This window comes from Notamacropus eugenii, chromosome 4 (genome assembly GCF_028372415.1).
Source record: "Notamacropus eugenii isolate mMacEug1 chromosome 4, mMacEug1.pri_v2, whole genome shotgun sequence".
Taxonomy (NCBI): Eukaryota; Metazoa; Chordata; class Mammalia; order Diprotodontia; family Macropodidae; genus Notamacropus; species Notamacropus eugenii.
Genome location: NC_092875.1, coordinates 230,338,652 through 230,352,929, shown reverse-complemented (window position 1 = coordinate 230,352,929; position 14,278 = coordinate 230,338,652). Strand labels below are relative to the sequence as shown.

Sequence of the window (14,278 nt, the reverse complement as noted above, 5' to 3'; positions counted from 1 at the left end):
AAGCACTTATATAGCACCTACTATGTGCCAGGTACTATGCAGAGTGCTTTACAAATATTATCTCATTTGATCCTCACAATATCCGTAGGGGGTAGGTGTTGTGATTATCTTCATTTTACATTTGAGGAAACTGAGGCAAACAAAGTTGAAGTGACTTTCACGTGGCCACTCAGTTAGTATGTATCTGAGGCTGTATTTGAACTCAGGTTTTCCTGACTCCAGGTGCACTAGTCTATCCACTGCACCACCTACTTGACTTGTCTTGTATTATAACAATAGATCTTGTGTATAAAGGTTTCTCTACCTGTATCAGAACAGCATTTTATTATTTCTAAAAATGTTTTATTATGATGTACTGAGCAAACACAGACATTTCTTTATACAAAGAATAGAAAAAATATGATTGTTTGTTACACCATAAATTTCCATTATACATTAGCATATTATGTAAAGTGTGGTTTTGAAATTTTACATGTTTCAACACAGCCCTGCTTCACTATGTCCCCTTCTGAGTTTCTTTCTTTTCTCTTCTGTGTATATTTTTATGCTTCTTTGAGGTTTTTTTCTTTATTTCTCCTTCTCTCTTCCCTACCTTTGCCTTTCCCTTCCTCCTCTTCTGTCTTCTCCTTCCTCTCTTCCTTCTTCTCTTCCTCTGCCTGTCCCTCTGTCTCCCTTTCTCCCTATTCTTCCTCCCTTCCCTCCCCTTACGCCCTCCCGTTCCCTTCCTTCCCCCCCTCTCTTTTTCTCTTCCCCTCCACACCCAGAGCCACTATCGCTACTTCCCTCCTACTACTCAAATATCTCCCTTTCCTATTCCTCCCAAATAAAAATTCTTCCTTATACAAATAGATATAATCAACAAAAACAAATCCAAACATTAGTCATGTTGAAAATGTATGCCTCATTCTCTACCTCTAAACTATTATCATTACTCTGGCCAAATGAGGCTTGGGCAGGGACATAGTGTTGGCCAGTTAATGAGAGCCAGAATGATTTGGGTTTAGGAGCGGTCCTTAGAAAAGAAATCTAGTCCTTAAACCCCCAGGTTTCAGCAGTCAAAATTTTATATTCCTTTGAGCAGAGCACCCACAGGTAAAGTTATGATTCCCTGTGTGGACTGAGGGAGAGGAAAGAAGGGAGGAAGGAGGAAGGGAAGGAATGAGGGAAGGAAAGATTGAAGGAAGGAAGGAAAGAAGGAAGAAAGGAAAGATGGAAGGAAGGAGGGAGGGAAGGAAGAAAGGAAAGAAAGAAGGAAGGAAGGAAGGAGGGAGGGAAGGAAGGAAGGAAAGAAGGAAGGAAGGAAGGAGGGAAGGAAGGAAGGAAAGAAGGAAGGAAGGAAGGAAGGAAGGAAGGAAGGAAGGAAGGAAGGGAGGGAGGGAGGGAGGACCAACCTGCATTGCCCAACTGCGACATGGATTGTCAATTGTTGTTTGTCCTTCATTCTCCATGACATCTGGAAGTTGATGTCATAACATGCAAGTGAATTGGATTTAAGTGAGTCTGGGTTGGGCAAAGTTACCAGCCTCAGTCTCTCCTCCAGAGCCATCTGAGTTGATAATAGCTAAATAGTGGATATAGAGTTGAACTTAGAGTCAAGAAGATGAATTTGAATCACACCTCAGCAACTTACTGTGTTTGAATCTGGGAAATGTCACTTAACCTTTTTCAGCCTCAGTTCCCTCACCTCCAAAATGGGTATAATGATAGCACATACTTCAAAGATTTGTTGTGAAGAGAAAATAAAATAATCGATATTAAGCACTTTGTAAGCCGTGAAGCACAATGTATAGTTTAGCTATCGATATTATTGTTAGCTTGTCTTTCTTCTTTTGAGAACTGCTTCTTCATATCCTATGAGCATTTCTCTATTGGAAAATTGCCCTTGTTCTGACTTTTTATATCTAGGACATATATAGGCCTTTGGGGCTTATTGCATTATGTTGTATAAGATATTGATCTAAATCTAATTTCTTCCAAACTACTTTCCCATTTTCTCACCAGTTTTTTGCCAAACAGTGAGTCCCTAGTACTTTGAGTCCTTAGGTTTATAGAACACTATGTGACTATGTCTGATTGCTTCTGGGTCTTTTGTACTTAATCCACTGATCAGTTTTCCTATTTTTTTAACCAGCATCAAATAATTTTCATGATTATTCTTTGTAGTGTAGTTTGAGATCTGGTACTTCTAGGCTCCCTTCCTTCCTGATTGTTTATTCATTATTTCCCTTGACAATCTTAACCTTTTCTTCCTCCAGATGAATTTCTGTTATTAGATTTCTAGTTCTATAAAATATCTGTGTGGTAATTTGGCATGGCACTGACTTTGTAAGTTAGTTTGGTTAATATCATCCTTTTCATTGTTTCAGCATGGCTCAAACATGAACATTTAATGCCCTTCTAATTATTTGTGTCTTTATTTCTATAAAGTGTGTTTTTAGTTGTGTTCATATAATTCCTATATTATATTGGGAGATTGATTCCATATATGTGTATATGCATGTAATTTCTATATATTAAACATATAATGTATACATTATGTAAGAGCTTACTAGTACACCCCACCCCACCTTTATTCCAAAGATGATACTCAATAAGGGGAGGAATATATTTGACTAGATGATGAGAATGAGTTTAATTTGTCCACTATATTTTGTTTTAGATTATCAAAAAAGCCCTTACTGAGGAAAAACGTGTGTCTACAAAAACATCAGCTGCAGATCTTGTGACAGAAACAGATCATCTTGTGGAAGATTTAATTATTTCTGAGCTAAGGAAGAAGTTCCCTTCCCATAGGTAAGGGTATTACAGGGGGGTGGGAGGTGGGAATTACTAGTGAGGGGGAGTGCTTGTGGGACTAATATAGGCACAGACAGTTTCAGTCTCTGTTACTTTTTTTGCTGCTGCAGGTGTGTCTTCCCAAGAAAAGCCTGACCCCAAATGGAGCCAGCAGCTATATTCTGTCCAATGTGTACCATCATGCCTTTCTTTCCTACTAGTTATCAATCCATTCTAAATAAACCCGAGAGAAATCTTTCTTCCTACTGTGTCCAGAAGGGTATATGTGAAGGAACCACTTTCTTCCTCCCCTTCCTCCACCTACTGGAGATAATGACTATTTTTCAAAATGTGGGTTAAATTGTGACTTTATTTTTAAATTTAAAATTAATAATATGATTCTAGAAAACCATTCCCCTGAGGTTTGTGGGGTGAAGAGGTGGGAAGAGACATTACTGAACTGAAAAGTAATCTTCAAAAAGAACCTGGGGTTATGGAAACAACTGACAGCCTGAGCTGTGGGATACTTAATTAGAAATTAAAACTGTTATATAAATGAGCTGAGACCTCTTGGCCTTCCTCAGACATGGAACAGGGTGACCCAAAAGGGAGTGTAAACTTTGAGACAGTAGTAGCAAGGAGTCTGGCCTTCGGAGAGAATTAATTCAGTGCAGAAATGCTCATTGGAAAGATGGTACTGGCCACATGGCCACTATCAAGACTATGGCAGTTAGGTGACATAGTGGATAGACCTATTGGCCTGCAGTCAGAAAAGACTTAAGTTCAAAACTGGCTTTAACAACTATGCAACTCTGGGCAAGTCACGTAAAACTCTGCTTGCATCAGTTTTCTTTTCTGTAAAGTAGGGATAATATTAGCCCCTACTTTCCAGGGTCATTGTGAAAATTAGATGAACTAATATTTGTAAAGTACTTTCTAATCCTTAAAGAACTATATAAATCTTACCTATTATTATTGGTTTTTTTATTATCTTAATTTGGGGTCTATCACTTGCATTTTGATAACTATTTCAATATAATTGGTTTCCTTTGTAATCATATATATTTTTAATTTTTGTTTTATTTTGTGCTTTTAAAACATTATGAACTCCCAAAGGGGTTCATGATACAAAAAAGGTTAAGAACTGCCTGCCATAGGTGGAAGAAGCTAAAGTTCACCAAAGGATAAAACCCACCCATACAACCAACACATGAATATTCTTCAGGTGCCCAGGGCGACTCCCGGGCCTTCGCCTTCTACTTACCTATCCCCGGTCTTCGGACATCTCCGGCCCCTCTCCTGGTTGGGGGAGGGGAATTCCCTCTCCCTGTTGGGGGAGGGGAATAAACAGGCAGAGCACCCGAAAGGAGTTGCAGCCAGCAAGCTTTATTGCGTTTCTTCTCCTCTAGCTCTCGTGGTCATCCCCTTTTATTATCCCCTGTCTCCTCCCCCGTACCTCCCATGGGCGGGCGAGCTCCTCCCAAGTGCCTCCCCGTGGGTGGAGCCAGCCTGTTACCAGGGCCATCCCAGTACCCCACAAGGGGGCAGGTTCGGACCCTCAGGCGTCTCACGGTCCTCACGGGGGACCCCGGTCCAGAGCTGTCCCCCAACATTCAGGCAAAGTGAACAGGCCAGAAAGAAACAGGCCAAGACAGGAGTGTCAGGAGTCCCATGCTAGAGAAACCTTCAAGAGAAGCATCACTGTGACTAGATGAGCCAGTAGCTTCCTTATCCAAGGAGCCAGAGACCATGTAGGAACCCTGTAAGCCCAGGCAACAGCAGAACAGAAGTGTACTGTAATCAATCAGGAGCCAGACTAGAGCCACACCTTTAGATGATATCAAGGATTTTTCAGAGCCCTATAGTTATAATTTTACAACTTCCAAATTTCTTAAATATGCAAGAATTATAACAACTTTCACCAATGATAAGAGGAGGCATGTCTCCTTACAAATAGAAATAGATAGAAGTGCTTCTCACAGATCCTTACACATAACCAGTATTCTTTGAGAATTCACTCATGAAATGAATGATCAAGCTCTTTTTGGCGTTGAAACATCAGTTTTTCAGCTGTCTTTCTTCATGACCTCATGCTGCCCTCATTTCCTCTTGGACTCTGTAGGTTATTTTAGGGGTTGCCAAATTCTCTCCATGAAATTTTCTCTGCCAGTGGCTGGTATTGGTGAATGAATTTCTGTTATGACTCCCATTAGCATGAATCTGGAGTGTGACTGAGTTAGCTTAAAAAGTGAAAGAACAAGCATTTCTCAAGCTCTCTCATAATTACACCTGTACCTCTCTCTGTAGTGTCCAGAAAAAATGTTGCAATAAGAAATACCATACAGATGCAAAGTAATAACCATGTTCTGGTTGTATTTTCTTTCTTATAGGCTTTATCATTCTTAGCAAAGGCACAATGTTCTTAGCTAATGGTCCTTTATGTTCTAACTCCATCTTTGCTTTTCCTACTTTTCCTATTTTCTAATTTATTATTAAACTAGGATATCTAACATCTCTGTAAAAATTCATAAGCTTTAAAAAATTGTTGTGTTTTGGATTGTTTGGCTAGGGCGACCACATTAATCATCTTGATTGCCTTGATTCTTGATGTAGTAAGTCAACCACAATGCTATATTGGGCTGCCTTTAGGAACTACCCTAGTACTTGAGGTTTCTGTAGAGATATGGGAGAGAAATGATTCACATAGCCTGGGTGTAGTTGAAATGGGGTATTGCCAAGCTATTCAGAATACTAATCAAGATTCTGAGGTCACTGTGAGGTTGGATATGATTAAATTAGTGTTGCTTCTTGGATTTTTAAAAATCATTTTACTCTGATAAATCTGACTTTGAAATTGCATGGCCTAGTAGGTGTTTTGGCAGTAGATAATATAGGTATTATTTTGTTTGAGCATCTACAGTAAGCCTGCAGTCTACTCAGGCAAATATCTATTATTGTATAATGTAGGATCTGATATTTTAGAAAGGTAGATATTTTACTTGTAGGACCTAAGCAGAGTTAGGTTAACTTTAATAAGTTAAAATACTTGGTTCTGCTAGTGAAAGGCAGCTAAATGGTACAGTGTATATAGTGTGGGACTTGGAGACAGGAAGACGAGTTCAAATCCTACCTTAGACATTTAACCAACTGCCATATTCTGGGCAATTCACTTACTGTCTCTTAGCTTCCATTTCCTCGTCTGTAAAAAGAAGTTAATAATAGTACCTACTTCACCAGGAAATTTTTAGTAATTATTATTGAGAGGAACAAATGAAATAGCATCAATACTTTACAAACTTTAACACTACTTTGTAGATACTAGCTGTTATTATCGTTGTTCTTCCTGCTACTTATTATTATTTATCCACTAACCAACTGTGTTACTTTGGTCAAGTCTTTGCCCTTCCTCAGCCTCTATTTCCCCAATTGAGATTCTATGACTTTTATAAAATTAGGCAAGTCCCAGATGGGATTGCCAAAAAAAAGTCATTAAAAAATTGGAAAACTATGTTCTTTGGTTGATAGTGCTGAGAATCCTCTGTTATTTAAAATCCTTCACAACCTCGCCCCAAATTACCTTTCCAGCCTTATTATTACTTCTCTTCCAATGGCCTCTGATCTAGCCAAACCAACCTTGTTATCCTCACACATGGCCCCCTACTTTCCTTCTCCATGGCTTTGCATTGATTGTTCCTCATGCCTGAAATGCTTTTCCTCCTCACACCTACCTCACAGAATTCCTTCTGTCAAGATTCAACTGTTCCATCTTCTACCAAAAACCTTTCCTAGTCTCCTTAGTGGCTAGTGCTCTCTCTCCCTAAACTTATTTTAGTGCAAAATAAATTTGCATTTATTTTGTATTTATTCTTCATAGACTTAATATATGTAGGTATTCGTGATAAAATATAAGTTCACTGAGAGCAAGAACTGTTCTATTTTTGTTGTGACTAGAAAGTTACAAACTCTCACCCATTCTACCAAATTAGGAGGATGTAAAGTATAGCCCTGGTGATGGATGGGACTGTGTCAGCTGAGTAAAGAGAAGTCTACCACCTAAAGGCTTCCATTGGGTGCTGAAGTCTTTGCCTGGGATGACAAATGAAACCAATAAAATTACAAAATGACCCTCGGTCTTGCACATCACCCTAACACACTCTGCAGGGTTAGTGATAGTGATGTAATGACTGCAAAGAAATGGTACACAAGGTTCTAAGAATCAGCATTTTTTAAATGGCCACAAACAGCAATTCAACTTTTCTTCCTCTAAATGTATATCTTTATCCAGAGACCAAGAAGATTACATGGCACTGGAAGATCTGAATTGTATTCCCATTGACATTCCCAGTATATATGAAACTTGAAGGTATAAGTTCTAGCTGAGTAGTTTAAAAAGATAAGAAAAGATAAGATAAATAGGTAAGATGTTTACATTCAAATTTACTTATTTATTTTTAGTTTTCAGCATTCACTTTTATAAGATTTTGAGTTCTAAATTTTTCTCCTCTCCCCCTCCCCAAGACAGCATGCAATTTGATATATGTACAATAATGTTAAATATACATGTATAATAATATTAAACATATTTCCACATTAGTCATTTTATGAAAGAAGAATCAGAACAAAAGGGAAAAACCATGAGAAAGAGAAAAAAAGAGTATGCTTTGATCTTCATTCAGATTCCATAGTTCTTTCTCTGGATGTGGATAACATTTTCCATCGTGAGTCTTTCGGAATTGTCTCAGATGATTGCATTGCTAAGAAGAGCTAAGTCTAAGAAAGTCAGTTGTCGCACAATGTTGCTGTTACTATACAATGTCCTCCTGGTGCTCCTTACTTCATTCACCATAAGATAAGCTTCTTTTTTTTTTTAAAGGAGCTGATGATTGGTTTTGCTGAGTCCCAAAGTCAACAACAAATAGCATTTTTTAACTTCTTTCACTTTACCATGCTCATGATGAACTAAAGCAAAGAGACCAGAAAAGATTGCATTTCCAAGACTTTTCTTTCCATTATGAACTAATGGTGAAATATGCAGGTTCAGGATCCTTCTAGAACTAAGATCTACCCAGCTAAGTCAACATGCACCTTGACACTTGATAGTTTCTAGGTGGAAACAGAAACAGGGAAGATAACAAAAAAAAATAAATTGTTAAACATAACACACCATACCTATGGACGTATATGTATACTTTCTTTAAGAATAAGGTCAAAAGGCAGCAGACACTTTTACCAAAGCTTACATATAGGAAGCAACCAATGAACAGCGTCAGTGTTCTTAGAAGACTGTTTCCATTCATATCCTCAGTTAATTAGAGCAAAGGTCAAAATGAACAACACATTAGGAAATAGGACAAATGAATGAAAGAGTGAAAATACATTTAGTAAGCAATTACGACATGCCAAGTACTATGCTAAATTCTGGAATACAGATACAAAACTAATGCAATCTCCTCAAGGAGTTTACATTCCAGTAGGGGGAACAGCACATGTAGGGGAGTTAATGAACATGCCCTTTCCAAAAACAACTGGAAGTATTGATTTAGTCGGGAGACAGGAGAGAGGATACATAGGTGGTGGCAGGTCATGTGTCGAGAAGATGGCTGGGGTGCAATGTGAAGTACGACTGAGGATGGCTTCATATAGTAGATTATGTAATTCAGTGAATCAACAAGCATTTATTAAGCATTTACTCTGTATGAGGTACTCTGCTGGACACTAGAAATACAACGAAAAGCAAACTTTCTTTTTCTGCCTTCAAGGAGTATGCTTTCTAGGGAACAAGATATAAATTCTTAGGTACATATAATACGTACACAATAAATGTAAGTACGTATATGTATATATGTATAAATGCCCCCTTGCCTAAGCTTATTGGTTTCCCTGGCTTCCATATAAATATGATTTTGATGGAAACTAATGGGAAGGAAATTTGGGAGACCAAGTGTGTGTGTGTGTGTTTGTCCTTTGTTGCCAAAGAAGACCATGCCATCAAAGAAATGATGACATGACTTGCACTTGACTTTGTTTTTGAGTGAGGGAAGGCTGTGCAGGTCACCAGCCTCACTTCTCCTCCAGAGCCATCTGAATTCAGTGACCAAATATTCATCAGGATGACTGGGGATGACCCAGGATGAGGAAACCGGGATTAAGTGACTTGCCCAAAGTCACACAGTTAGTGAGTGTCAAGTGTCTGAGGTGAGATTTGAACTCAGGTCCTCCTGACTCCTGCTCTGGTGCTCTATCCACTGTACCGCCTAGTTGCCCAGGAGACCAAGAGGCATAGGTGAAGGGGCAGAGCATTCAAGGACTGGGGGAAAGCTAATGTAAAAGCATGGGAAGATGGAACATTATGTTTGATGAACTCCAAGTAGGCCAGTGTACCTGGCATGGAAGGGAGTAAAATGTGGAAAGACAAGAAAAGTAAGAAGGTTCCAAGTTATAAAGAGATTTAAATGTCAAAAAAAGGACTTTATATTTGATCTTGAAAGTAATAGGATAACTCAAGTCCAGGGCATAGTCTCAGGTGGTCTGGTGTTCCTACACCAGACTGTAAGTCAGGATAAATGGCAAGACGATGGCTGCAGTAGAACATGAGGAGAAAAAGGTGGGAGGAGAAACACTGTGGCTGTCCTCAATGCCTGGAATGCTCTGCCTCCTCACCTCTGTAAGTCCCAATTAAAATCCCATTTTCTGCAGGAAGGCTTTCCCAACCCTTCTTAATTCTAGTACCTTCCCTTCATTCATTATTTCCTATTTATCCTATATATACCTTGCTTGTTTGCATTTGTTTGTCTTTCTGTTAGATTGTGTGCTCCTTGAGGACAGGCACTGGCTTTTGCCTCTTTTTGTGTCCCTTATGCTTAGCACAGTACCTATCATATGGTAGGTGCTGAATAAATGTTTATTGATTGATAGATCATGTAAGCCTGATTTGAACAAGCTTTTGTCTATGAAAAATGAGAAATGGATAAAAATAAAGATATTGTCTGTGATTATCACTATTTCTTAGAGAAGTTTAATGAGCGCAAAACAAATTGTCAAAGTAAGGAAGCTAAAAGATCCCCCAAACTACTTCGGACAGTAAATTATTCTCAAAAAATAAGAAGATATTCTAACTCCCTTTATGAGACAAAAATAATCTTAAAAACCTCAACTATAGAAGGAAATTATAAACCAATATTACTAAATTATAAGTAAAATTAAAGCAAAGAGACAACAGTAACATATTCAAAAAATCATCCACTCTAATTTAGATTTATGCCAAAGAAGATAATCATAATAAAAATAAGAACATTTAAAACTACATGATCATGTCAAATAGGTGCAGAAAAAATACTGACAAAGTATAAGACCTATTTATGTTGAAAAAACTATAGATCACAGGCACCGAAGAAGCATTTTTAATATGACAAAAGATTGCATATGTGAGTGGTTGAGAGTAAGGAGTCAAAGATGACACCAAGGTTAAATGCCTGGATGACTTCCCTTGGTAATAAATAATAAATTTGGGAAGAAAGGAATGTTTGGGAAGAAAGAAAGATAATGAATTCTGGTTTGGACATGTTGAATTTAGATGCCTACTGCATGTCCAATTTGTGACATCTAAAAAAGCAGTTGGTTATACAAGACTGGAGCTCAGGAGGGAGATTAGAGCTGGATATGGAATCTTGGTGGCACAGTGGATAGAGCGCCAGGCCTAGAGTCAGGAAGACTCATCTTCCTGAGTGCAAATCTGGCCTCAAATACTTACTAGCTGTGTAACGCTGGGCAAGTCATTAACCCTGCTTGCCTCATTTTCCTCATCTGTATAATGAGCTGGAGAAGAAAACGGCAGTATCTTTGCCAAGAAAACCCCAAATATAGTCATAAAAAGTCAGACACTGATGAAATGCTTGAACAACAACATGGAATCTTGGAATTGTTTTTGTAAGCATGATAATTGAATCCATGGAAGCTGATGAGATCATCAAGCAAGACAATAAAGAGAGAAGAGTGACCAGGACAGAGCCTAAATGGCTTCCATGTAATTGGTTGTCATGTCCTAGTTGAAGATGTAGTAAAGGGGACTGAAAAGTGGTCTGACAAGTAGAAGGAAAACCAGGAGAGAGTAGCAGCATAAAACACTAGAGGAGAGACTTTTCAGGAAAAGATGTTGATGATTGACAGCTGCAAAAAGGTCAAGAAGGATGATTGAGAAAAGCCATTCAATTTGTCCATTTAAAGGTCATTGCTAACTTTAGAGAATCAACTGAGAGAAGAGGATGCAGAAGCACCTCATGTAGGCAACTTTCACAAAGAGTTTAGCCAAAAAGGGGAAGAGCTGTAGGATGATAGTAGGAAGGATCAGATTGGAGAGTATTATCTGTGATTTTTCCTTCTTCACCTTTCATATATAATCAGTAACCAAGTCCTCTCCAATATCTGTCCATAACACCTCTCTCAACCTTACGCTTTCTGGCCCTCACTAACACCTGCCTCGACTACTGCAATGGCTATTTCCATCTCTACTGTCCCTTTCCTCAATATAGTCTTCATATTGCTGCCAACCTAATCTTCTTTATTGATATATCTGTCTATATCTGTCACTTTTCTGTGGAAAAATCTCCACTGCCTTTCTATTATCGCCTTGACACAATTTAGAATTCTTTGGCATTCAAAGCTTTCCAAAGTTTGGTGAAAATCTACCTCTCCAGCCTTATTCCATATTACTCTTCATATACTACATATTGCAACCAAAATTATTCTCAGTTCTCGGAATAATCTTGGACTTATTTTTGCTCATGTTATTTCCTATACCAGCAATATTTTCTCACCCCTTTTCAAGTGCTAGAATCCCAGCATATTCTTTTATTCCTCCTTCTTTTTGAAGAATACTTTTATTGGTGCCTCTTATCTTTGCTTCAGTCATTTCTAGAAAAACCTCTTTTCCCTTCCCCCATTTACCTTCTCTCATAACAAAGAAAAACTACAAAGCAAAAATACCTAATAGGAGCATCATGTGATAATGTGTATATGACATTAGTCTCCATCTCTCTGAGTCCATTGTTTAAAGGACAACTCAAGTGCTACCTTTTCCATGAAGACTTCCTTGGATTTTAGTTTTTATTTTAATCATGTATTTATCATGTGATATTTCATATTACATCTTTATGTGTAGGGACTGTGACTTTTTATCACTCCCAACCTATAGCACAGAGCTCTATACATAGTCGGTACTATATAAATGTCTGGTACTATTACTGAAGAGAAATTGGGCTTATAAAGTTATAGAATTTGGAGCAAAAAGGACTTTAGAGGTCATCAAGTTTGGGACTTCTTAACCTTTTTCCACTTGCGCCTCCTTTTCAGTGTGGCAGCTCTCTTTGGTGATGCGTGGCCTTTGGTGTTGCATGTGTTCAGAACCAAGGTTGCAGTGAAGTTGCTTATTGCAACAGGAGCAAGTGGGCCAGAAACACCTGGCATTCATTATGCGTTTGACTTTGAATTAATTTTTAGTTCTTGCACATTGAGAAATCTTTTACCATTGCCAGATTTTTCATGACCCACAGTTTAAGAAGCTCTGATCTAGTTCAATCTTGCTTTCCAGGTGGGGAAACTGAAGCACAGATAATCAAAATGTTTTGCCAAAAAATATTAATAAGGGCAGAGCCAAGATTCCAACCCAGGTCTTTTGAATCCAAATCTGTTGGCTCTTTCCATTTACACAGGCTATACCCAGGACTACAGGCTTCCTTCTCTGTAGCCCCAGAGGGCAACCCTAAACTAGATAAATGTTTCCCACTTTTGGGTCGATAGAGGTAAAAACAAAATGCTTTGAGCTTTCCAAAAAATGGAATAGGCCTCTCTGTGAGTAAGGTAGTAACTTTCTGATCCTTGGGTGTGTTCAAACAGGAACTATAGGGCCAGGTTTAAGAAATGGAGTAGAAGAGATTCCTACAGGATGAGGGAGGTTGGATGAGAATCTCTTTTTGTTCTAAAGAATTTTTTAATTGCCTTTAGCACTTAACTTGTTTTTGCCCAGCAAGTAAGTGCCCAGGAAATATCAGTTGATTGATTAAATGTTACTCATCAGTTGTAAGAGTCCAAAGGGCAGGGATCCTGTGATATTCATATTGGTGTTCCTAACATAATAATAATAAGTAACATTTATAGAGAGCTTCAAAATATTAAAAGGTAGGTGCTAATATTATCCCCATTTTATGGATGAGAAAACTGGGACAGACTGTTTTTAAGCTATTTACCCAAGATCACACAGCTAAGAAGTGTTGGAGGATGGATTTGAACTCAGGTCTTCCTTCCTGATACTGGGCCCAGCATTGTATGGGCTGCACCATCCAGCTGCCTCTACATCTGCCTAACATTGTGCTTTGCAGATACAAATCTCTAAGTGAATTTTGGATGAATGAATAAATGAATGAAATGAATAACTTCGAATGAATGAATAGCTCAGCAATATTTATCATGCAAATTACTTGCTAAACTTATCACCTTAACTTTGAACTTTGCTCTTGTCAAGTCTTTGTCATATAGGCTTAGATTGTTGTTTGTCCTTCATTCTTGAAGAGGACCGTGACATCAGGAAGATGATTCCATGACTTGCAGTGAACTGGATTTAAGTGAGGGAGGGCTGTGCAAAGTCACCAGCCTCACTTTCTCCTCTGGAGCCATCTGGGTCCAGTGGCAAGATATAGATCAGGATGACTGGAGATCGCCTCCATAGGCTTAGAGCATGTTACTGGAAGTATAGAAAATTAGCTGCATATATTACCTTTTATTTGCATAGATCTCATTTAAATATTTCATTTAATTTTATGAAACTTTTAAATATGCCATTTCCCCCAAGCATATTTAAAACGTAACCTAATGAATGGCTGAAGGGTGGATGCCTGAGAATTTTACTTTTGTCTTTCCCCTACATGCCTTGTAGGCATCTGCTTCCTGTTTGAAGAGAGTAAGTTTCAGAACTAACAACTCTCCTAATTACCTGGGGTGTCACCTTTAAACGCCGTGAGTCATTGCTTTTCCCTTCACAATCTTACCAGATTTCTTTTCAAAGCATTATCAACCTTGTTGTGGGCTTAAATTTGCTAAAGCCAGGAAGCATTTATCATGTCAATTAAGAGTTAATCTGCTTCTTTTGTATATGTATGTTCTAAGGGTGTGGGCACATTTTTCTTTAAAATATAATACCAAATTATATGACAAAGAAAATTTAAGTAGTTATCAACATAAACTTTCAAACCGAGACCATGCCCTAGGACTTGAGCTGTCCTATTACCTCCAGGATCAAATAAAGTCCTCTGTTTGTCATTTGTATCTCTTTATAATCTGGATCCTTCTTCCTTGTCTTCCCACATTTTACGCCCCTCTGTGCCAGGTACACTGGTCTACTTGGAGTTCCTCAAACATGATGTTCCATCTTCCTAGGTCTTTGCATTGGCTGTCTCCCAATCCTTGAGTGCTGTGTTCCTTCACCTATGCCTCTTGGTCTCCTTGGTTTCCA

At 38.4% G+C, this 14,278-nt stretch overlaps 1 protein-coding gene across 1 annotated transcript in view; it reads left to right on the top strand.

The window, feature by feature from the left end:
• Positions 1 to 14,278, top strand: part of IMPA2 (inositol monophosphatase 2) — a 74,775-nt gene that overhangs the window by 28,706 nt on the left and 31,791 nt on the right. Inside the window, exon 2 of the mRNA XM_072604207.1 lies at positions 2,660 to 2,793. Coding sequence (XP_072460308.1) covers positions 2,660 to 2,793 — 134 coding nt within the window. The remainder of the gene's footprint in view (positions 1 to 2,659; positions 2,794 to 14,278) is intronic.